The 25,984-nt window shown below is 34.7% G+C and overlaps 1 protein-coding gene and 2 non-coding genes across 3 annotated transcripts; all 3 read right to left on the reverse strand.

Annotated features, from left to right (window-relative positions):
• Nucleotides 1-3,603: 3,603 nt before the first annotated feature.
• LOC120081839 (extracellular ribonuclease LE-like) lies at nucleotides 3,604-5,354 on the reverse strand. Its single transcript, XM_039037012.2, has 4 exons — nucleotides 5,158-5,354; nucleotides 4,906-5,061; nucleotides 4,178-4,376; nucleotides 3,604-4,087 (listed from the first exon to the last, which is right to left on the reverse strand). The coding sequence occupies exons 1-4, from the start codon at nucleotides 5,260-5,262 to the stop codon at nucleotides 3,864-3,866; spliced, it is 684 nt and encodes a 227-aa protein (XP_038892940.1). The 5' UTR covers nucleotides 5,263-5,354; the 3' UTR covers nucleotides 3,604-3,863.
• A 15,951-nt stretch (nucleotides 5,355-21,305) lies between these two features.
• On the reverse strand, nucleotides 21,306-21,391 carry TRNAM-CAU (transfer RNA methionine (anticodon CAU)). The gene is given in 2 exon segments: nucleotides 21,306-21,341; nucleotides 21,354-21,391. It is a non-coding gene; the product is annotated as a tRNA-Met (tRNA).
• A 1,557-nt stretch (nucleotides 21,392-22,948) lies between these two features.
• TRNAM-CAU (transfer RNA methionine (anticodon CAU)) lies at nucleotides 22,949-23,032 on the reverse strand. The gene is given in 2 exon segments: nucleotides 22,949-22,984; nucleotides 22,995-23,032. It is a non-coding gene; the product is annotated as a tRNA-Met (tRNA).
• Between the last annotated feature and the right edge of the window lie 2,952 nt (nucleotides 23,033-25,984).

Genomic DNA, 25,984 nt, shown 5'->3' on the forward strand with positions numbered 1-25,984 from the left:
GTATAGGTGGAGGTGGTGAACTCTGAAGTGAAGAAACATTAGGAGATGACACTTAGAAGCATGAGTTGGTGCATGCTCATGAAGGTGAAGTGGCTAACTCTAAGGTGAGAGGAGTTGACACTTAGATAAAATTCAAGTAGGAGTTTCCATGCTGGGAAGAGTTGAGGAGATGACAAGGATGACTTGAAAAGTCTATAAATGCCAAGAGGAGAGCCCATTTTACTCATTCATTTTGTGAATCTCTCAAAGGAAATTAGAGAAGGAGGTGTGAGAGGAAGAACTTAGGTTGTTGAGGAGAAAAAGAGACCGCCTACCAAACTATGTGCCCAACTGATATTAGGAAGGCATTCAACAAGTTAAGTATCAGTTGAGATGACCAACTATGTGTCCAACTGAAGGAAAGATGCATCCAACCTAGCTGGGAAGGTTGACCATGGTCTGAAGGAGTCTGTCCCTGAGCCCACTGTTGTTGTTGGTTATCATAAGCCTAGTTTATATCTGTTGGAGTTGGTAAGCTAACTTTAGGGCCAAAAAGGTATCCTAAGACTATTTTTAGCACTAATTTTGGATTTTAAGCTAAATTTTGATTAATTTAGGTTTGAGATCCAAGAAGAGCTCGAGAAGGCTTAAAAGGCCGAGAAATTTCTACCGATGACATGAGTGGTTTACTTTCAAATGTTTTGGTCGATATGTATGTATGTATGTATGTATGTATGTATGTATGTATGGTTTGGAATGCTGGCATGATATGTTGTGCATGTTTTCTACTGGTTGGAACTCTGAATTTAGATAAATATGTTTTATCTATATGGTTTTTAAAGAAAAATGATTTACATTGGAAAACCCTTATTTCTACATGATTTCTTGAAAATAATGATTTAGATTGGAATCTCTGGATTCAATTTGGAAACTCCCATTTTAGAGTGATTTTGATGGAAATGGATTTCAAACCACTAAATTGTAAAAATAATTTTCAAACTGTGTACCCGGAAAAAGGATTCCCTATACTCAATTACAAAGAAAAGGTATATGGGAAATTTAGGACTTTCAATACTTAAGAAGATGAAGGTATCCAGGAAGTATAGGTCTTTGAGACCCACCTTGGCGCACACATAGGCTTTGGACCATGTGCAGGGGTATTTAACCTTTTGGGGGCATGACTGCATGCACGTAGATCGAGATGTTGACGTGATTCACTCTACCCCAACCAAGATTTGTGTACAAGGTTTGTTAATAGTTTTCATATCTTGTATGTAGTTTATGTGGATATTTTTTCTGGACATGTTTGAGGAAATCCATGATCTTGCAAAGCTACTGTTTCGATATGTTTTATCGGTTGATGTTCATGTTTTGGTACTTATTTGAATATTTCAATACTTGGTTGTTGCAAATTTACATTTAAATGATTTTATAAATGTTTTTGAAAGAAAAACCTATGTTTCTAATAAAATCACCGCTCACCGAGCTTCCGAGCCCATTCTTTCCGTTTTTGTTCCCTCCTCTCCTCCCAGGTAGTGAAAGAGAAGAGTTCCGGGTGCCACACAAGGATGAGGTTTGCCGCACCACAAGATTAGTTTTCTTTTTGTAATTTCAATAACTTAGGGTTCGATTTATTTTATGTTGGGTCTAGATGCGTATAAGCATAAGTTGTATAACATTAAATTTATTTGTAATAAAATAAGAGTTTTAAGTTAGTTTGTCATTGGATTAGTTGGGCAAAATAAGTCAAGGTGAATAGTACGTATCACAAAAGAATGGTATTTGTTGTCTTCATGTCTCCTCTTAGGTGAAAGAGGTAAGTCTGGGAGGAGGTGTGACAGGATGTATGATATATATATATATATATTTATCAGAAGAAGAAAAATTAAAATTTCTAGCAACGTCTTAAGTTTTTCTTGAAAGGATTAGACTTTTATTTTTTAGGTTGTCTAATTCATCTTCTAAATATCTACTTACTAAATATTCATATCAACACCAATTTTAACCTATATTGACGGATTGTTAAAAATTTTGAACATAAAAGAGATTAATTTTTTTTAAAAAAAAAACGTACAATTAGCGTAAAATTTTTAGATCTGTTTGAGAAAATATTTTATAAAAAAAATTGGTAGATAGAAATTAATATGCCCTATTAGGTTCTATACATACTTAGTAATCTAACCATACATACTTATTTTATTATTTTTTTTGTTTGTACATTTTAATTGACCAAATTATTAAATTATAAATTTGGTCCATTTCTTTGTTCTCTTTACATTTACAAATTTTTAAATAAGTTTAGCTTTCAAGTTATGTCTATCTAGTTATTGTACTTTTTTTTCTTGAAAAAATAATTAATTAATTGAACTCAACTTTCCGTTTTATATATGTTAGAGTTAGATATTTTTGTGGTTAACTTTGACAACTCCGTCGTTATATGGTATGCTAACTATATTTTTAAGTATTACAAGCTCACCCTTCTTTTTCCTTTCGAATTCAACTATGAATAGAAATAAAATTCGTAAATATTTGGTCAAAGTTATAATGTTTTAGTTAGTTAATTATATTTATATTTAACTCTTTTTTTCTGATATGGTATCACAGATTCTACATATTTAAATGGATTAGATACCCTAGCGTTAAAACAGAAAAAGAAAAAAAAGAGGAAAAAAATTTAAAAATCAAGGGTCACTCGAACTCAAAAAAAGAAAAAAAAAAAAAAAAAAAAAAAAAAAAAAAAAAGATCTATGATTCATGAAATGCACAAAACTAAATTTAGAATTTTCACCAAATTTCTTTTGTAGATTTCCTATCTGGAAATCCTTCTCTCGTACATAATGGCATATTTTACTCGTTATTTTAACTTTAAATAAATAATTGAATATCTCAATTTCAACTTAGAAAAAAAAAAAAAAAAGAAGAAGAAAAAAGGAAAAAGAAAAAAAAGGAAGAATTGAGTATCTTGATTGAAATGTTAATGTAGTTACCTTCTTGAGGTATGTTTATAGTTAAGGGTGAGTATGATAGATTGAAAAATGGAACCAACCAATCGAATCGAAGTCGGTCAATTGGTGTCGATTTGGAAAAATTCTAAATCAACAAATTTTAAAAAGAAAATAAAAAATAAAATCGATCAAAGCGACCAACTATTAGTCTTTGACAGTCGAAGTCGATTTGAACATTTACTAAACTGATCATAGTCGGTTCGGTGGCGGTTTGGTCGAAAGTCGATCCGAACGGATTGATATTTACCCCTAAATTAAAAATTAAGTTCATATATAAACGCCATTTTCACCTTTAAATTTCTTTATTTCGTTATCTATTTTAAAATACCAATGTTTTAAACTAAGTCAAATTTTAAAAACTAAAAAATCATTGTTTTTGTTTTTGAAATTTAGTTAAATACAACTCTGTGAATTAAATGAAAATATAATAAAAAATTGAAAGGAAATAAAATTAATTTCCAAAAATCAAAAAACAAATTACTACCAAATGATAACTTATTTTTTTTTTTGTTTTTTTGTTTTTTTTTTTTTTGGAAGACACCATCCATTCATATGAAAGACGACAATCAAGGATGGAATCATTGGGAGACACCACCACAGTAGTTGAAAAGTATAACAGTAGACATATTATGGAGTCACAGTCCACTCAATAATTTGATAAAAGTGTTTACATTTGACAACTTTATCGAATTAATGGGCTGACCAGCTAGTTTTACACCCGATTTTCGACTCTTCCACGAAAACTAAAAGAAAACATGGTTGAAAAATCGAACGGGGAAACCATTTTTAATAACAACATGAACAAATGTGGTCAAAATCACAAAGAAAACAGAAATGTAAAGCAACTAGAGAGAACACAAACAAAAGAGGATCAAATCCCTAAAATTCGGGGAACTCAACAGAAGAAGCACAATTTTCATCAGGGAAGATTGGGCAGTCAATGAAGTTGGAGGCAGACGAATCAACACACAAGTAAATCTCATACAACTGACTGTTGCCTGATTCATCCACATTGCAAGTTATTCCAGGGCTCAGCTTAATTCCTTGTTCTATGGCACTCTTAATCTTATTCAAACTGTAGTAACTTCCATCTGGGTTTATTCCTATGAAAAAGACACAACCCCATTATTCAATTTTACAACTTTTACTCGATTTTTATGATGGGCTTAACTTTGAACATGATTTTGGATTACCTGCTGTTCGAAGAGCTTGGAGGATGTTGGCTTGGTTTTTAAGGTTGAGAGTGGTTTCAAAATATCCATGTTGGTCTAAAACAGATTCTGCACAAGTTCCATGTTTGTTCCACTCATGTGCCCAAAATTTTGTGCTGTCGCTGCTTGGACAGGCAAGTGATGGCCAATTCTTCTGCATGCTGCCCATCAAATCTGATATCTGTATCACAAAAAATTAGCATCGTTTCATGATCATTTAACTCACGACAATATTTTTAAAATTCTTTTGTAAATTAACTATTTTTTTCAACAAAGTTGGCTAAGAATATGAATTTGAATATGTGAGAAAACAAACTTTTCGAAAAAATAAATAATTATCAAACAAGAACTAAATTATAAAATTGTATCTTTAAAAAAATTTCTATAAGTGATTATGGATAGAGACAATAAAATCAATTAATACTTCTACATATCATAATATATAATGTTTGTGTATCATATTCTAATAAAAAAAATTAAAAATATTTTTAAAAATTATGTTTATTTACACCTAACAAATTGTGACTTCTGACCTCTTAAAATTATCCAAAATGTCTAATATCAATAGAAATGTTTTACCTCACGTTGCAAACAATTATTTATACTAATGGGGTAGCAAATGAATACTATACCAAAAATTTAACAATTGATTTTCACAGCCAAAGAAAATGAAGAGAAGCAAGAAGCAAGTGGGAGATAACTTTAAATACCTTGGTTCGATCGAAGGGGTTGGATGAGTCACAATTAGAAGGGTAAGTGCCATCGTTATAATTAGGCCAAAGCCCATGAATTTTGAAGTCAGCACTTGGTTTTCCACTCTGTGGATGGCAGCAACTTCTTCCAGTGTCACAGTAAGAACCAGGCCACTACAATAATACACAAGAAACACAAAGCGAGTAAAAATTTAATCTTTAATCAGATTACAACATTATTTGGTATAATCTAGTCTGTTCAATACTTACACTTTGAACAAAGTAGAAGAAGTCGAAATCTTGGGCAAAACAGAGGAGTGAAAAGCATTGGAAAATGACAAGGTTGATGAGAACAAAGCGAGTGAAGAAACCCATGGCTGGTCGCTAGGGAAATTTCATTGGTTGGTTCATTTTATAGAGACGTAAATGGAAGGAAGAGGCAAATATGATGTGTCTTTTGGAATATCCGCTGGATACAAACTTATTGCCATTTTTTGGGCTACATTTAAAGTTGTAACGTTCATATTATGATTTTCTTATTTTTCTCCACGTCGGTCAAAATTTTCTTTTGTTTTATTATAGTTGTGTGTGGATTTAAATTTAAAATATTGTCTTTGGATTTTTCTCTTTGTATTGACCTTCTCTTGCAATGGAAGTCAAAAGGTTCACACCAAAACATAATTTTTTTCAATAAAAACTTATTGAAAGAAAATACATTTGGATTCACACTGTTCATTGATTATTAATAAATCTCGGGTGAAGTTTGCACAGAAATTTTTTTGTATAATTTGCTTTAAAAAAATTCATATAAAATAAGAACAAAATAAAGTAATAAAACATGGGGTGAGAAAGGCTTGAACTCTCGACCTCAGAATAAATTAAACTATGAGACCTACGTGTTAGCCAACTGCACCACCACCCCTTATGCTTTACCATTATAATTTTGTATTGATCTACTTGATCCATTTATGAGCTAGTAGAGGGACTTAATAGACCTACATATCATAAGCTTCACAAGAGAAGATTAATCTGCTAAACTATTTTAATCAAATTAACCAACATTCGTTAACTATCGGGTCACTCCACTAAAGCCCACTAGCTGCACTCTTCTCACTGTAGATATATTTCTATCCATTTGATTTAATCATGATCAGTAAGTCAATCCTTCACAAGTTATTCGTATTTACAACTAGATCAAAATTATCGTTTTACCCCCGTAATACATCTTGCTCCTTAAGTCTCCACTGATGTACTAATGAACATTTGGTTTATGATCCGACCAATAAACCGAGTCCCTCTCAGTCATAGAGAGGGTGGGGCCCCTTGTTCAGGCTAGGAGTCAGTACTTAAGGGAACATCCTATCTGCTAACCCTGAAATCGAGTAAAAGTGAATTCCATCTTGTAGGATTATATCCCCAGCTATTTAATATGTCTTACCCCTAAAATAAGTAGCTTATTGAGAGGCAATGTTAAGCCATTCCCACCCATGTAGATTAAAGAACAATCCCGAATAAATAAGAGCTCATAGTTAGCTCAGGATTAAGATCGAGTTACCTTAAGTCATTAGATTGAAATAGTCAGTTTTAACAGTAAACTGCTAGAGTTGACATTCAACATGATGAAGAGATTTGTATCTTAAACACTCTAATTACGTTAATTTTAGAGAATTAGTAAGCATGTTCAAAAAAAAAAAAAAAAAAGGAATAAGGTTTGTAGAATACAACCTTTGATGAATCCTCCAATCAATGCAATCTACCCATAAATTCTTATCTACAACTTATTGTAGAACACCACAAGGAACTTTTCTACTATTCCCAGACTTTGGATTGGATTGTGGGATCCAAAATGAGGGAGATTTGGGTGGAAACTAAGAGTTAGAGTGAATGAAATTTTTCCAGAAAATTTCACAAATGAAATTCAAATTGTATGAACAAAATTCATTCAAATTAACTTGTATTCAAGTAACTTGAACATGCAAAAAGACTTTAGTGTGGCATTGGCACTTAAAATTCTACTCAATTAGGATTAGGTATTTGAGTTAGAATTTAATTTTAAATGAAATTTCATATTATTTTCATAAAATGAAATTTAATCTAATTTAATTTAGTTATAATTTAATCAAATTAAGTTATATATTTTTAATTTCATAAATTTAAAATTTTTAAATAAATAAATAAAGTTTAATTAATTAAATTATTAAAACACCTAATTCAAAAAATGAATCCCAATTCATGTTATTAATATTTAAATCTAATTTAAATATTTTCAAGTCTCTAAAAGCTATTATGTTTAATTCGATAATTAAAAATTAATTATATCAAATATAATAATCCAAACCCTAAATTAAATTTGAACGTTTCAAATCCTCTCAACATGTTATTCTATGGTTTGATCCTTTTACGAGCTAGTAGAATGACCTAACGGACCTACAGATCATGAGCTCCAACGATTTGAGGTTAATTGGTTAAACTCTTTAAACCGAATTAATCAATGTTCGTTAACTACCAAGACACTCCACTATGCTAAGTAGTTGCACTCTCCTCATTGTAGATATATTTCTATCCACCTGATTTAACCATAATCAGTAAGTCAATCCTTCATAGGTTGTTTGTATTTACAACTAGGTCAAAATTACCATTTTACCCATGTAATACATCTTGCTCCTTAAGTCTCCATTGATCCTTTAATGAACAATTGGTTTATGGTCCTACGTTTAAACCAAGTCTCTCTTAGCCATAAAGAGGGTGGACCTCTTTTTGTTCAAAACCAAGAGTCAGTACTTAAGGAAACAACTTATCTGCTAATCCTAACACAGATAGGAGTGAATTTCGTCTTGCAGGACCATGTCTCGATCAATCTATCTAATCTTACCCCTAAAATAGGAGGCTTATTAAACGACGATGTTGAGCCACTCTCACCCATGCAGATTAAAGGATAATCTCGAATAAACAGGAGTTCACAATTAGCTCAAGATTTAGATCAAGTTACCTTAGGCCATCGAATTGAAATAGTCAGTTTTAACAGTAAACGGTCGTTATAAAGAAAAGTGACTATTTTGTGGTTCTATCTTATGCAAACATCTTTTGCATAGGATCCCATTTATGTCTGCACATGAACGACTTTGGGATCACACTGTTTGTATCAATATACAAAGCGGACCACATCCATAGTGTCCCCAAGATAAAATACCCAACCCTATGCATATACTTATAGGCCGTTTTTGTTATATACTTAAACTTGATCCTTTTTATGTCTCTACATAACATTTAAGTATTCATGTTATAGCCGTGGATTTGTTAGTTTATTGGATTTAGGAATTTATAAATGCAATTTATATGTTCCATAACAACTTTAATGAAATAATCTCAATAATATCTTTATTAAAAAATAGAAATATGTTTAAAGTTTACAAATTATGAGTTTTAGGACATATAACCTAACAAACTCCCATTTGGACTCAAACTCAAGTGGGTTTAAATATATACAATGTTGAGAATAAAAGAAAAAATACAATAAACTAGGACATCTATATACCTACGAATTCTTCCACTTGCCCTAAATTTATGAATCTCATAGTCCTAATCCAACTAGGTGACCCTCGAACACTTTAGCCATGAGGGCTTCATAAACAGATCAGCTAAATTGTCTTTTGAGGCTATTTGCATGACGATCACGTCTCATCAGTGTATTATCTCTCAAATGAGATAGTACTTGTGCTTGATGTGTTTTCTGCACTTATGGCTTCTTGGTTCTTTTGAGTTTGCAACTGCTCCACTATTATTACATTAGAGGGTGGTTGACAGATGCATACTTGGAACCACTTCCAAATTGATCGAGAACTTTCTAAGCCTAACTGCTTCTTTGACTGCTTCACATGCAGCTACATATTCTACTTCCATGGCAGAGTTAGCAATACAACTTTACTTAATACTCTTCCATACTATAGCTCCTCCATTCAGAGTGAATAATGATCCTGAAGTAGATTTCCTAGAATCCACATCAATCTGAAAATTAGAATCAGTGTATCTAGTAAGAATCAAATTCTTAGAGCCTTACACGAGTATATAGTCCCTCATTCTCCAAAGAAGTGCCCTCATAGGCAGGATTCAGGTCATGTTACCTATGGCCATCCTGGTGAAATGTAAGTCTCTATTATGAACGACGTTATATAATAAGAGTAAATATTTCGTGGTTCGGTCTTATACAAACTCCTTTGTATAGAATATCCACACTCACATGTCTCCACATGAATGATCAGGGTCAGATCATTTGTAGCACTTTACAACAATTATAACATCTATAAAGTGGACCATACTCATAATATTACCAGGATAAGGTATCCAGCCTTATCCATCTACTACAGATCATTTAGGTTATCACATAAACATGATCCACTCGTATGTCTCTTCATACATGTTTAAACTATAAGATAACCCTAGATGTTAGTTTATTGGTTTGCGGTTAATGCAACTAAGTTTGAAATAAAACATCAAATATTTTGTTACATAAATAAAATATTTGTACATTACAATTACAAACTATAGAATCAGATGAGGTTTAGGGCATCAACCCTAACACCAAGTTCTTTGAAATTCTAGAGAATAGCAAGGTAGCTTTGTTGGCGTGTTCTTCTTCTTGGAGAAGTTCGAGATCGTTGATAACGGTGGAAGAGGAAGGCGAAAGGAATCAATAAAGGTGAGTTTTGATTTTTTCCATTCTTCCTCTTTTCTAGCATGCTTATATTTTTGTAGGAAAGTTTATCCTACAAATGGATGTTTTATTTTACCCTTTTTGTTTCCATAAGAAACGAATATCTAAATGCAAGGCATTCACACGCTTCCATGGGAACTCGGTTCCTTCAAATACATCTTGCTCCCCAAGTTTTCACTAATCCACTAATGAACCATTGGTTTATGAACCTGCCAATAAACCGAGCCCTTCTCAATTATTCAGAGAGTGGGGCCCTTTGTTCAAGGATAGGAGTCAGTACTTAAGGGCACAACCTATCTGCTAACCCTGAAACCAGGTAGGAGTGAAATTCATCTTGCAGGACTATGTCTCCAGCTATCTATCTAGTCTTAACCCTAAAATGGAAGGCTTATTGAGCAACGATGTTGAGCCACTCTCACTCATGAAGATTAAAGGATAATCCCAAATAAATAGGAGTTCATAGTTAGCTCAAGATTGAGATCGAGTTACCTTAGGTCATCAGATTGAAATAGTCAGTTTTAACAGTAAACGACGTTATAAAGAAAAGTGACTATTTCACGGTCCAGTCTTATGCAAACATATTTTGCATAGGATGTCTCCACTCGCATGACTCTACATGAATGATTTCGGGATCACATCGTTTGTATCAAATACAAAACCAGTCACATTCGTAGTATCCCCAAGATAAGGTACCCAACTCTATCCTTATACTTATAGACCGTTTTGGCTATATACTCAAACCTGATATTCTTTTATGTCTTCACATAAAGTTCAAGTATTCATGTTATAGCCAGGGGTTCATTAGTTTATTGGATTTAGGCTTTACAAGTGCAATTTACACATTCAATAACAATTTTATTGAATAAACCTCAAAAACATCTTTATTGCAAATAGAATATATTTCATCTTTACAAATTGCGAGTTTTAGGACATACAATTCAATAATAATAGAAGTCTATAAATGGCTATATAAATGTCTAAACTAGTAAAAATTTATCGACAGTTATCACTAGTAGACTTCTATCAATTGTAAACTTTTATATTAAATATGGAAAAATGTGAAAGTAATGGTGTCTTTCTTGTATTTAATTGCAATTAAGATTAGACTATCATCAATGGACTTTTTTTTTAGTTACCATATGTAATCAAGTGATAACTACCATGATACTTTATTTTCTGCGAAATTGTCAGAAATAATCTTTAAATGTTTCCCTCTTCTAAAACTAACATCATGCAAGAAAATTCATGGAAATAGTATTTCTTTATCCGGGCGAGATTGACCATCAAGGTTTGAATAAAAAATTAACATTTTGTTCATCTTACCGATTGTTTTGGACTTTCTCGATGAAATATCCTACAGGATTACATTGAGATTCTACTAATTTTTCCAAATATTATGTAATATGTCCAAATCTTCTACTAAATATCTTTTCAAAATTACTCCAAATTCAATTAGTTTTACCAAATCTCATATCAAATCTTACATAATTTTTCATATATTTTTCCTAATTTCTATTTCTACAATTATCCAATTTTTCAAATTTAAAAATGGATTTACTAATTATCCAAATGAATTTTTCGGAGGCATCTCGGTTGATTGTGTTGGGTAAAACCTCTCATTTCTACCGCAAGAATAAGCAAAAAAATAATAAAGAAATCAAAAGAAAACAATAAAACTAAAAATACAAGAATTTATGTGGAAAACTCCCAACTTGGAGAAAAAACACGGCCCACCAGAAAGAAATTAAAATTTTGATACAATTACATAGAACAATTGTAACAACCCCACTTCCTAGGACTACTAAAAAGGGAATCGCTACTGCATGCATGCATAAATATTCTCATTGAAGAAAATAAAGTAAACTAAAGAAAATAATCATAACCATAAACTGCATTGAGTATATATAAAAAAAGTGTTCTAACATATCTCAAAATCTTAAATTGTTCAACACGGGCATTCTTTTTAACAAGAAACAATTTATTAAAAAATGAATAAATAAATATATAAATTAATGAATTAAATTATGATAAATACATGAATGGATAAAAACAAAACATGCGAAAATATAAACAATCAAATGCGGAAGCGAATTTTGGTTCCTTTGGCACTGTCACAGATTCCTCTTGTCAGTCGTCCGAGTGTCCTTGCCCTTACCTGAAAAAAAAATAAGGATAAAGGTTGAGTATAAAATACTCAGTAAGTGATCCCATTACCGGGATCAGACTATGCATCCATGAGCAAATAAAAAAAAAAAATAGCCCGTGGCTCATGTAGTTACAGGTTTTTTATGACGAAAGGAAAACCAAAAGACGTACTATCTTGCCTTGAAACGCATGTCTAGCGGCCCGTAGGCACACTGTCAAACATGATAATAACATGAATGTGAACCCGTCGACCCAGCATGTCTAACGACCTGTAGGCACACCGTCAAACATAATAATAACATGAACGTTAACCTGTCGGTTCACGCATGTCTAGCGGCCTGTAGGCACACCGTCAAAACATGAAACATGAAAATAAAAGTAACATGAACGTAAACCTGTCGGCTCACGCATGTCTAACGGACCGTAAGCACACCGTCAAACATAGTAATAACACGCGTCAAGGAAAGACAATAAACCGCTCTACTGGTCTATTCATGCATCACATACATAATATCAGTATTGATCATAATTTTAACATGCTCATAATACTTGCAACTACCATGCAACTAGCAAAACATAATATCAAACAAAATCATGCTCCAGAGTCAACCAAGTAACTTGATAGGTCTAATCTAAATCGCTTGGCATGAAGGCACCAGTAATAGTATCACTTACCTCAACTTGGTCACAAAAGTCCATGCAAATAATTCCTTAAAACCTTTGGAAAACTTGAATCAACCCAAAGTTGTGGCTTGATCCAAGACAAATTCCAAAACTTGATTCAAGTAGCCAATCTGATCAAGAATTAATGCCAAAATCAATAACTTATTTTTTTTTCCACTATTACTCTCAATCCAAAAGAATAACCAACCAGTTTACACAAAACTTACCAAAACTGAAACTCTTCGATGAAAAGAATGGTCCTTTCTTTGTTAGCAACGCCTCGAAATCCAAATCCCGAAAGTCAACACAATGGGTAACACTAAAATCGTTTCCAACACCAAGAGGCACTTTAAAAAGACTCAACACCAAACCTTGCCCAAAACAATCATAACTTACCCAATCTCAAAAAGGCAGTGGCGGGCGAACGGTGGCAGAAGCAAAATTAGACGGTGGGGCTGATGTCGGCGAGGCGAGCAGCGGTCGACTGGCACAGCGACGAGACAGTGGTACTTGCTGCGGCGACGGAACGGCGAGGCTGGTGGCGCTGCTTGTGGCATCGACGGAACGGCACGGTTAGCAGCGCTGCTCGCGGCGTCGACGAAACGACGAGGTGAGGCTCTTTACGATGGCGCTGGCGAGGAGGTCCCAGTGAGGTGAGGTTGCTTACGGCGGCTAAGGCTAGAAGGAAAAAAAAAAAAAAGAATGAGAGAAAAGGGGGTTGCTTGCATGTGGAAAGAGAGAGAAAAAGAAAATTTACTTTTTTTCTTTTTCTTTTTCCTTTTCTCTTTTCTTTAACCTTTCCACAAATATATATATAACCAAATTAAACTTTTCCTTTTCCCTTAAAAAAACAAATTCCTTAATTATCTCCCAAAATATATATATACTTATATATATTTTTTCCTTTTCCTAAAAAAAAGAATCTAATATACACATTTAATCATCTCCATAGATAACCAAATCTCCCAAAATACAAGTCAAAATAAAACTCAATTAAATCATATTTTAGCTTAAAAAAAAACATAAATCTCATATAATTTATCCAAGTAGCCAACAATAATAATAAAAAAAAACTTAATTACAAAAAAAAAAAAACCAGGATGTTACATTCTACCCCCCTTAAGAAACTTTCGTCCTCGAAAATTCTAATCCTGAAAAAGCTCGGGATAATGCATCCTCATGTCGTCCTTGTGCTCCCACGTTGCTTCCTCGAACTGGTGATTTCGCCAAAGAACCTTCACCAAAGCTATCTTTTTGTTACGCAAAACTTTCACTTCCCTGGCCAGGATTCGAATGGGCTCTTCTTCGTAGCTCAGGTTCTCATTTAAATGCAAAGGCTCATAATCCACAACATGAGATGAGTCTGCTACGTACTTCCTCAACATGGAAACATGAAAAACATTGTGAACTGCAGAAAGAGATGGGGGCAAGGCCAGTCGGTATGCTACAGGGCCAACCCGCTCCAAGATCTTAAATGGCCCGATGAAACGAGGGTTCAACTTACCCCTTTTGCCAAACCTCAACACTCCCTTCATAGGTGCCACTTTCAGAAACACCTTTCCACCTACCTCCAACTCCAGGTCCGTATGCCTAACGTCAGCATAACTCTTCTGCCTGCTTTGAGCCGTCAACATTCGGGCCCTAATCTTCTATATTGCTTCGTTCGTGGTTTGTACTAACTCAGGTCCTAGTAATTTTCGCTCACCAACCTCATCCCAGCATACGGGTGACCTACAACTCTTCCCATAAAGGGCCACAAACGGTGACATACCAATGGTTATCTGATAACTATTATTATAGGAAAACTCTATCAAATGCAGGTGAGAGTCCCAACTCCCTGCAAACTCTAGTGCACAAGCACGTAACATATCCTCCAGGGTCTGGTTCAAATGCTCAGTTTGACCGTCAGTTTTTGGGTGAAAAGTCGTATTGAAATCCAAACGTGTACCCAATGCTACCTGAAGGCTCTTCCAAAAGCTGGAGGTAAATCGAGGGTCCCTATCAGACACAATGGACACTGGTACCCCATGCAATCTTACCACTTCTTTCATATACAACTGGGCCCACCTACTTACTGGATATGTTAACTTCCCTGGAATAAAATGTGCCAGCTTGTAAGTCTATCCACTATAACCCAAATTACTGTAAAACCCTTCACTGTTCGCGGAAAACCTACAATGAAGTCCATCGAGACATGTTCCCACTTCCATTCTGGTATGCTCAAAGGTTGCAACAAATCTGTTGGCTTTTGTCTTGGGGCCTTTACCTGCTGACACACCAAGCACTTACTGACAAACTCTGCTATCTCCACTTTCATGTTATTCCACTAGTAGCAACGTTTTAGGTCCTGGTACATTTTGGTACTGCCAGGATGTATTGAAAATGGGGAGTTATGAGCTTCCCATAACAGATCATTCTGGAGGTCACTATCTGCCGGAACACATAAACGTCTTCGAAAAGTAAGACCATTATCTGCTGACAAGAAGAACTCACCACCCTGTCTCGTCTTCACGTGCTGCGCTACTTCAACTAAGTAAGGATCACTGCGTTGAGCAATAATGACCCTCTGCTTAAACTTGGTTGTACTGACAATTGTGTTAACTTCGCAGATACTTCCCCTACCACCACTGCTATCTCAGCCCACTCAAGGTCCTTACATAAACGACTCTGTTTGGTGATAAGGGCTGCTGAATGGGCTACCTTCCTACTTAGAGCATCCGCCACTACATTTGCCCTTCCTGGGTGGTACAGAATCTCGCAATCATAATCCTTCACTAGCTCCAACCATCTACATTGCCTCATGTTTAACTCCTTCTGAGTGAAGAAGTATTTTAAACTCTTATGGTCAGTGAAAATTTGTATCTTCTCGCCATACAAGTAGTGCCTCCAGATTTTTAAAGCAAAAACAACAGCTGCCAACTCTAAATCATGTGTGGGATAATTCAGTTCATGGTTCTTTAACTGGCGGGAGGCATAAGCAACTACCTTACCTTGCTGCATCAACACGCACCCCAAACCTCTCTTGAAGGTGTCACTGTAAATAACAAAACCACCTATTCCATCTGATACGGTGAGAATTGGGGCCGTAACCAACCTTTGCTTGAGATCTTGGAAACTATCCTCACAAGCTTTACTCCAAATAAAAGAAGCTCCTTTTCTGGTCAACCGGGTCAGAGGGGTGGCTATACGGGAAAAGTCCTTCACAAAACGACGATAATAGCCCGCCAACCCCGAGAAACTACGTACCTCTCCAACTATGGTAGGACGAGATCAACTCGTGACTGCCTCGACCTTTGCAGAATCAATAGATACACCTTCCTTGGACACCACATGCCCTAGAAAGGACATCTGCTTTAACCAGAACTCACACTTGGAAAACTTAGCATATAACTGTTGCGCCTTCAAGGTCTCTAGAACCTTTCGTAAATGTTCCTCGTGCTCCGCCTCTGTCTTGGAGTAAACCAAAATGTCATCTATGAAGACTATCACGAAGGTGTCAAGAAATTCCTTAAACACCCTGTTCATCAGGTCCATGAATACTACAGGAGCGTTCGTCAACCCAAATGACATCATGACGAACTCATAATGTCCATACCTCGAACAAAAAGTTGTCTTGGGAATATCACTGTCTTTTATCCTCAACTGATGATACCTCGACCGAAGATCAATCTTAGAAAACACTATAGCTCCCTGCAACTAGTCAAACAAATCATTAATCCTGGGAAGCAGATACTTGTTTTTTATAGTCACCTTGTTTAGTTCCCTGTAGTCAATGTAGAGCCATAATGACTCATCTTTCTTTTCACAAACAGCACCGGCGCACCCCAAGGGGACACACTAAGGCGTATGAAACCCTTATCCAACAACTCTTGCAACTAAATTTTGAGTTCCTTCAGTTCTGCTAGGGCCATTCTATACGGAGCTTTCGAGATAGGAGTTGTGCCTGGCTCCAACTCGATAGCAAAGTCTATCTCCCAATGCGGCGGCAGACCTAGGAGTTCTTCTGGAAAGACATCCGGGTAGTCACGTACTAATGGCTCTGAAGTCAAGGAGACTTTAGGCTCTCTAGTGTTGACGACACTAGCTAAGATACTCCAGGTACCTTGGTTAAGCAACCTCTGGGCTTTCATGGCAGAAATCACGGTCCCCGCCCCTTTAAATTTAAAGCTGGTTCTCGTGGGAGGGTTAAAGATCACCTCCTTGCGAGAGCAGTCTATACTGGCATGGTTAGCAGCTAGCCAATCCATGCCCAAAATCACATCAAAATCCCGCATGTCCAAGACTACTAAAGTCACATCCAGGGTATGACTCGCCACTTCAATCTGACATGCTTTTATCTTCTCCTTTGCTAACATAATTTCTCCAGACGGAGTGGAAACCGACAACACAAAGTGTAAAGGCTCTAGTTCTAACATGGCATGCTTAACAAACAGCGATGATATAAATGAATGGGACGAACCCGAATCAAACAATACTAGCGCAAGATGCTTCAAGATTGGGAGCGTACCTGTCATAACAGTGCCTGTTTTCTCGACCTCTTCTCGAGTGGTAGAGTAAACACGACCTTGCTGATGCTGAGGCTTACCCGAAATCCTCTGATCACGGCCTACAAACTAGTTCCCAAGACCGAACATGCCTCTAGTAGGACATCTATCTAACAAGTGCCCCTTCTGCTTGCAATGAAAACAAACTCCGGTGCCTGCCAAACATTGACCCCAGTGACGTCGTCCACACGAGCTACACACCGGTCGCATCCTCTCCACTGCACCCGTCTCGGCAGCCTGCTGCCTAAAATGACGAAGCGATCTGTCTGAACCTTGAACCTTCTGATGGGGGTGAGGCTTGAAATCCTTCTGATCTGCCTTCCTCTTTTGACCTGAGGAAGGTCCCGCCCCAAATACTAGTGAAAACTCATCTCCTGACTGTGGGTCCACCTCGGCTGCCAAACGAAGTGCCTCAACATGAGTGGTTGGTTTAAATGCTTGCACGATACCTCGTATACTTTCTTTTAGGCCTTGAATGAACCTTTCTGCCCTCATGGCTTCGGTGGCGACCAACTCCGGGGCAAAACGGGATAAGGCGTCAAACTCCTGGTCATACTCCTCCACTGACCTGTGTCCCTGCCTCAGCTCCAAGAACTCCCTCTGCTTATTGTACCTCAGGTTGGCCGAGAAGTACTTCGCGTAAAAGCGCTCCTTAAACTGCTCCCAAGTCACTGGATCCCCTCCTACACCCAACATCCTTTCTGCCAACTGCCACCAGATCTGAGCCTTGTCAGAAAGCATAAAAACGGCACACTGCACCTTCTGGTCTTCTGGGCATTTCATATAACGAAAAATCGTTTCAATAAAGGATATCCATAATTCTGCGTTGGTAGGGTCCTTTAGTGACCCATTGAAGGTGCTGGGGTTATACTTCTTGAAATCTCGCAAATGCTTGGCCTCTACCGAAAATCCTGACATGCTTTGGTTCTGGATCATATTTTGAGTCTGGACTTGCGGCACCTGATCCTGTGGTGGTGGTGTCTGATGGAACTGGGCAAACTGAGCCAGTCGTTCGTCCAGAATGTCCTTTACCTTATCTAACACAGCTGATGTAACTGCTTCCCCAATAGTGGCAGCCCAATCGGTAACCTCTGCTGGAGCGATGGGGGTGGGCTGCGTCTGTGGTGGCATGGCCGTGTGCTGAGCTCTACTTTGTGTCCGGGTCGCGGCCACCCTGACCCTGAGGGTTCCCTAGGCGGCAGAAATCCTCTGGTACCGGAGGGTCCTGAACTTGTGCATCTTGAACTTGTGGATCCTCATCATGAGGATCTTGATCCTGAACTGACGGATTCTGCTCTATGGGAACACGCCCCTTTCCGGTAACCCTATGACTGCCTCTTCCTCTAACACGAACCATTTTCCTGATAGTTATTCGCAACCACCCCTTAACTACTTTCCTTACTAGCACAAAACACATCAATTGCAATCAAAATGTTATTAACTCGGGTGCATATTATTCTAAATACTTTTCATAAAGGACATACCTGGCGACGACAAAGAATCCGTTTTTCCAAAGGAAAAATCTGGACTTACATAATAAGTCAGTCTACAGAACCCCAAAACACGGGCTCTGATACCAACTGTAACAACCCCACTTCTAGGACTACTAAAATGGGAATCATTACTGCATGCATACATAAATGTTCTCATTAATAAAAATAAAGTAAATTAAAGAAAATAATCATAATCTTAAACTGCATTAAGCATATATAAAAAAATGTTCTAACATATCTCAAAATCTTAAATTGTTCAACCCGGGCATCCTTTTTAACAAGAAACAATTTATAAAAAAAATGAATAAATAAATAGATAAATAAATTAATTAAATTATGATAAATCCATGAATGGATAAAAACAAAACATGCAAAAATATAAACAATCAAATGCGGAAGCGAATTCTGGTTCCTTTGGCACTATCACAGATTCCTTTTATCAGTCGCTCGAGTGTCCTTGCCCTTACCTGAAAAAAAAAATAAGGATAAAGGTTGAGTATAAAATACTCAGTAAGTGATCCCATTACCGGGATCAGACTATGCATCCATGAGCAAATAAAAAAAAAAAAAAATAGCCCGTGGCTCATGTAGTTACATCGGTTTTTGATGACGAAAGGAAAACCAAAAGACGTACTATCTTGCCTTGAAACACATGTCTAGTGGCCCGTAGGCACACCGTCAAAACATGAAACATGAAAATAAAAGTAACATGAACGTAAACCTGTCGGCTCACGCATGTCTAGCGGCCTGTAAGCATACCATCAAACATAGTAATAACACACGTCAAGGCAAGACAATAAACCGCTCTACTGGTCTATTCATGCATCACATACATAATATCAGTACTGATCATAATTTTAACATGCTCATAATACTTGCAACCACCATGCAACTAGCAAAACATAATATGAAACAAAATCATGCTCCAGAGTCAACCAAGTAACTTGATAGGTCTAATCTAGATCGCCTGGCACGAAGGCACTAGTAATAGTATCACTTACCTCAATTTTGTCACAAAATTCCAAGCAAATAATTCCTTAAAACCTTTGGAAAACTTGAATCAACCCAAAGTTGTGGCTTGATCCAAGACAAATTCCAAAACTTGATTCAAGTAGCCAATTTGATCAAGAATTAATTCCAAAATCAATAACTTATTTTTTTTTCCACTATTACTCTCAATCCAAAAGAATAACCAACCAGTTTACACAAAACTTACCAAAACTGAAACTCTTTGATGAAAAGAATGGTCCTTTCTTTGTTAGCAACGCCTCGAAATCCAAATCCCGAAAGTCGACACAATGGGTAACACTAAAATCGTTTCCAACACCAAGAGGCACTTTAAAAAGACTCAACACCAAACTTTGCCCAAAACAATCCAAACTTACCCAATCTTAAAAAGGCAGTGGCGGGCGAACAGTGGTAGAAGCAAAACTGGACGGCGGGGCTGACGTCGGCGAGGCGAGCGGTGGTCGACTGGCATAGTGGTGAGACAGTGGTGTTTGCGGCGGTGACGGAACAACAAGGCTAGCGGCGCTGCTCGCGGCGTTGACGGAACGGCGAGGTTGGCGGTGCTGCTCGCGGCGTCGACGGAACAGCGAGGTGAGGCTGTTTGCAACGGCGCTGGAGAGGAGGTCACGATGAGGTGAGGTTTCTTGCGGCGGTTAGGGTTGGAAGGAAAAAAAAAAAGAAGAAAGAGAGAAAAGGGGGCTGCTTGCGTGTGGAGAGAGAGAAAAAGAAAATTTACTTTTTTTTTTCTTTTTCCTTTTCTCATTTCTTTAACCTTTCCACAAATATATATATAACCAAATTAAACTCTTCATTTTCCCTTAAAAAACAAATTCCTTAATTATCTCCCAACTTATATATATATATTTTTCTTTTCCTTAAAAAAAATCTAATATACACATTTAATTATCTCGATAGATAACCAAATCTCCCAAAATACAAGCCAAAATAAAACTCATTTAATTCCAAACAATTAAATCATATTTTAGCTTGGTAAAAAAAAAAAAAAACATAAATCTCATATAATTTATCCAAGTAGCCAACAATAATTAAAAAAAAACTTAATTACAAAAAAAAAAAAAAAAAGCAGGATGTTACAACAATTCTCTCCCGGATCCCAATTATAAGAGCAATTTTTCCCACTCTCCAACTAGGTTTGGAGCTCATTCTCATTCTTTAATTTAACCGATGTGGGACAAATTGCACTTCTAATATTTTGGCAAACCCCAACAAATGTGTTTTGCTTTTGGTTTTACCCTAAAAAACCTCATACCAATGAAGATAGTTGTCATCCCTACCCATGATCAAGACTTTGGCCGCATTCCCAACAGATTGTGTTGTGATTTTTAAATTTTGAGAGTATCAAACTTTGCAAAAAAAAAAATAATAAGTATTGGAAAATATATAGAATATCGGTGTCAATCATGTCCAAGATTATACCGAGAAGGCTAAAAACATTCAATAGGATGCAAAATGAAGTTTTTATCTAAATTTCGGTAATCGATCTAGATAGACTGAAAACAATTATCTCAATGAATTTTCTAAAAGGATGTTAAATTCGAAAAGATTAAAATTTGGGTGTTGATTATAACAATTTCTCCTATTTCCTCACTCCACTTCGATGCTCTTCAATTCAACCAAAAATTATTGTTTGACAACGTTTTTCTCAAACAGACTGAGAGGATGAAAAGGCCAAAACAATGTCGTCAAGCGAAATCCATCAATTCTTCTCCTAACCAATCGCCGTTGGCATCCTTTAACATTTCCACGGCCACACCCTAGTTCATCAATCACCAAACGTTTTTCAGATAATTTAATCTAAAATCACTCTTTCATTTTATTTCGTAAAAAAAATAATGGGGTGAGAGAGGCTCGAACTCTCGACCTCAGGATAACTCTTCAAGCTATGAGACCTACGCGCTAGCCAACTGCGCCACCACCCCTATATGAACAGAGATCACCATATTCTTTTTTTTAAAATGTAATTATATTTTGTGACCCATTATACAAAAAAATCGAAATTAATATTTTAAACATTTTAATTTTTTTTAAGACCATGAATAAACTAAAATCACAAGAATAGGTTTATCCTTGACAACAAGACAAACTAGACATTATAAAAAAATGAGTTACTCATAAATAAAAACACAACTCATAGCCCACGAGTCAAACCAATGAAAACACATTGGAATCTCATTGAGAACTGATTTCACCGTCAGTAAGTTCACATCCTTTCTATGAGACGACTTGGACAAAGATTAATAAGGATTGGAGATTATAACAATCTATGGGTTGACTGTCTCCCCTCTTCAATCTCCCATATTTTCATTAAAAAAAAAAAAAAGTAAAAGAACTAAACATGAACTTACAACGTGCACTTATGATTCTTAAAATCTAGTTCATACCACTTTTACCTTCAACTTTCTTCCACGTCGCCTTACATGACAATAGAGCCCATAACCAAAAATTCAATAACAAATCCTTTGATCAAATCCAAAAAAATTGGAATTTGGATCACACAGCATTAAATACTTGATTGTTTTGATACTATACCAACTCATGTCATCTCCTATCTTACCATGATCACGAACACAACTCGAATCTAGTGTAGATAAATCATTCTTGTCACATAAAAAAGATTAAAAATATGAGACTTAAGAGAAAATTTTCTAAAGCTCCTTAAAATGCATGGTTGCATATAATAGGAAAAAACATGAAATTGAAAATCTAAAAGGTATATTGTAAAAAAATAAAAAATAAAAAAATGTCATTTTGATAACTATACTTTGACGGACTAAGATTTATCTAAAAATAAAAAAATGTCATTTTGATGACTATAAAAAAAAAATCTAAAAATTTGAATTTAAGATTTATTAAAAATATAAAAGCTCAAATTAACTTTGATTGACTAAATTTAAGATTTGTTAATAAACAAAAGATTAAAATTAATCATGATGGACTAAATTTAAAATTTAGTAAAAATATGTTTCATCCCTTCTATGAATTAAAAGTGAGATCTTGTGAAACAATATACTATGATCCCTTTGAGCTTTGGTCTCATAACATATTATATGTGGTGTTATAAATAAATAAATAATTTAAAATAAATAAATATATTTCAAAGATGGGATAAAATGGTATTTAATAAAATAAATAAATAAAACAAAAGCAACAACTCTATACTTTTTCTTTTTTTGTTTATTTTTGCCATCAAGAGCCAGGTTTTTAATTTCATGACTTTTCACATAAGTAAGCATGTTTTTAATATTTTACATTTGGGCTTAAATAATATGATCTAAAATCACTATTTCATTTTATTTAGTAAAAAATATATATATAATATATAATGGGGTGAGAGGCTCGAACTCTCGACCTCAGGATTGCTCTCTTGAAAGCTATGAGACCTACGCGCTAGCCAACTGCGCCACCACCCCATGTTGAGATTTGGGCTTAAATAACTTAATCTAAAATCATTATTTTATTCGTAAAATATTTAATAATGGGGTGAAAGAGGTTCGAACTCTCGACCTCAGGATAACTCTAAGCTATGAGACCTACGCGCTAGCCAACTGCGCCACCACCCCTGGTTGAGATTTCATATTTCTTAAGCTATTTGCTTGATTAAAGAATTAAACAACAAAACCTTCTTAAGTTAAATTTTAGGGATGATTTGAATTTACTTTTATATTGGTCTAATTGCATAATTTTTATCATAGCCCTTTAATTGCAAATTTAGATAAGTGTAACCATCTTAACCATAAGCTTGAAAAAGTACTGCAATTCGCTAAAAAAAATTCTTATACAATTTCAACAAATAATAAAACATGTATGGTAAAAATTTGATAAGAATTCAACGAAAAACAATATTAGAGTTCATTTTTCTTAAAATTTGAGTTATTGCAAAATTACTTGATAATTAATTTCTTGATCAAATTTAAAAATTGCCTAAAATTGATATGGATAGATATATAACTTAGTGGAGGAGATTGCCTCCTTGTTTGAAACTGTCTAGGTTATGTCTTTTGTTTGGTGTTTGAGAGCAACGAATGGGGCAATGTATCGACTTGCTTGCACAACAGTGTTATTGTAATTTTGTGGTTTTTTTGTAAATCTTTCTTCTTTTTTGAAGAAGTTATTTGGGATTCTTTTGGGCTGCCAGTTTGATTCTCTTCTATTATCTGTGAGGAGGCTTAGGATTTTGTTTAGCTAATTTTCCTTCATTTAAAAATAATAAATAAATAAAATAGTCCAAAATTGATATTATTGGAATTAGGGAGTTTATAGAGATAATTTTTACACTTTTTTTAATTTGTTAAAATAATTAGTTATTGGATTAGCATAACTTGAATAGACAATGGAAATGCAATATTTAGCTAAGTTTAAGGTTCAATTTGGTAAAATTGAAACTATGAAAATCGAAACAACATACACGACAAGTCTAAGGGTAAAAATTGAATTTCTCTAAATTTATTAAATGAAAGCTAATGAATTTGCTATATTCTTAAAATTATAGAGCATGTTTGGGAGTAATCGATTTTGATGATATAAAATGGCATTTAAAAGTATAAATTAAATATCAAATTAATTTTTAGTGATTAAAAGTGTATTTTGGATTGATTTTGAATAATTTAACAATTTTTAAATCACTCTCAAATATACACATATTATGTGTCAGGTGAGGATAATTAAAATGATTAAGCTATTCATATATATATATATAATAAATTATGGATATAAATATCATAAGAAGTAAATATGAATTATGTTAACTCCTACTACTGTATATAGTTGAACAATGTAGCAGTGGGGATTTTCCCCCCTTCACACGTGACATTTAGGAATAGTATGGAATTTCTTAATTCATTGAGTTATATTCAATATATCCACCAAAAAAAATAAATTCTAAACTAGCGTTGGATGAACTAGCTTTCCTTATGTTTGCATATTCAGGCATCGGAAGAACATCTTCCAATGTGGTTCTTCCAACAACTTTGCCAACGGTAAAAATGATGGAATAGCTTTTCTAACACTTTTTGTCGTCGGAAAAGCACAAATTTCTTGTAATTAAAGACATATATTTCATTTTGAAATACTCACTTGTTTGAGGTCGAATCTTCTTTTAACTAAACAAAGGTTGAAGACCATCATTTAACTGATTACTAGTACACATACTCTTAACCATAAAAGTTCCATTACAAAGCAATATTCCAAAAGTTTCATATATTAAAAATTGCTATATAAAATATAAAAGATAGAACAACATACCATCTTATGAATCTTTATATAAGATAGAACAACATACCATCTTATGAATCAAAGTTGTTTAATAATTTTTCTTATAGAAGAATAAGTTCCGATTGATCCAATAGAAGACCCCATCAACACAATCGTTATAATCACCATCAACTCCCATCTAAATTTGTGGGTAGATGGCTTAATCTTGAGGTAACAATGGAAGTAGTAACATTCAAGAAAGGTCCTATAAAGGCCTATCACATGGCCAAAAAATGGAATTGACATAGCCAATATAAGTGTAGTAAGAAGACGTAAACTTCTTATCACAATGGTCTTCATCATGCAAGTTCTACGACAAGGAAATGCATCTTCAATGGCATTGGCAATTGGGTTTATTATGGCTGCATATTTTGCTAGAGGATTGATCAATGCAGTAAAAATTGCAACTTTAGTGTTGATTTTGTCATTGGGGAGATTCGAGGTTATTTGAGACTCTAGTGTTTCTTTCATACATTAGATATCCTAGAATTGTCATGGTACCATAACAAATTGTGCTTGTTGCAAAGCAAGTTAGTAAAGCCTAAAATCAAAATCAAAATTTATTCTTGGTTTGACAATAATATATTCTCCCCTCAAACCCATAAAAAAAAGAGATTAATTAAAATATATATATATATCTAAATTGTGTCATTTTCTTTTAGAAATTGCAATATTACTTTGAATAATATAAATCTTGATTTTTTTAGAATAATTATTTATTTTATAAAGGTTTCAAATCTACTAAGTTGCCCATTAGTAGAAGCAAATAAATAAGTGTGGTAAATTCTAAACTTAAATGTGAAAAGGTATTATAAGGTAGTGATAAAATATGAATTTTAATAATTGGTTAGAAGCAGTAGAAATTTTTTAAGAAGTCAATCTTAAAAGCTAGATTTTAAAAACCAATCCATTACTGGTTTTAAATTAACTTGTAATCCATTTTACCAAACACAGAAAAAACAGTTAAAATTTTCGTTTAACCATTTTAAACACTTCGAGAAAATGAAGTCTAAACACACCCAATACTTAGGAATATAAAATTGCAAGAGTAATATTACAACTTTGGATAGAAAATGAATAGTTTAAATAAATGACAAAAGTCTTTTTATAATATAGCAAATAAATGTTGTAATTAGTTTGAATCCTTATGTTTTGCATCAGTTTATAATTTCTATGGTAAAATAATTACTAATAGCTGCAAAAAATAAAACAAATAAGTTTTTGTTAAATTTCAGTTAACTTAAATGTGAAAAAGTATTATA

The sequence above is a fragment of the Benincasa hispida genome, chromosome 7 (genome assembly GCF_027475165.1).
Source record: "Benincasa hispida cultivar pf3 chromosome 7, pf3_genome.v1.1, whole genome shotgun sequence".
Taxonomy (NCBI): Eukaryota; Viridiplantae; Streptophyta; class Magnoliopsida; order Cucurbitales; family Cucurbitaceae; genus Benincasa; species Benincasa hispida.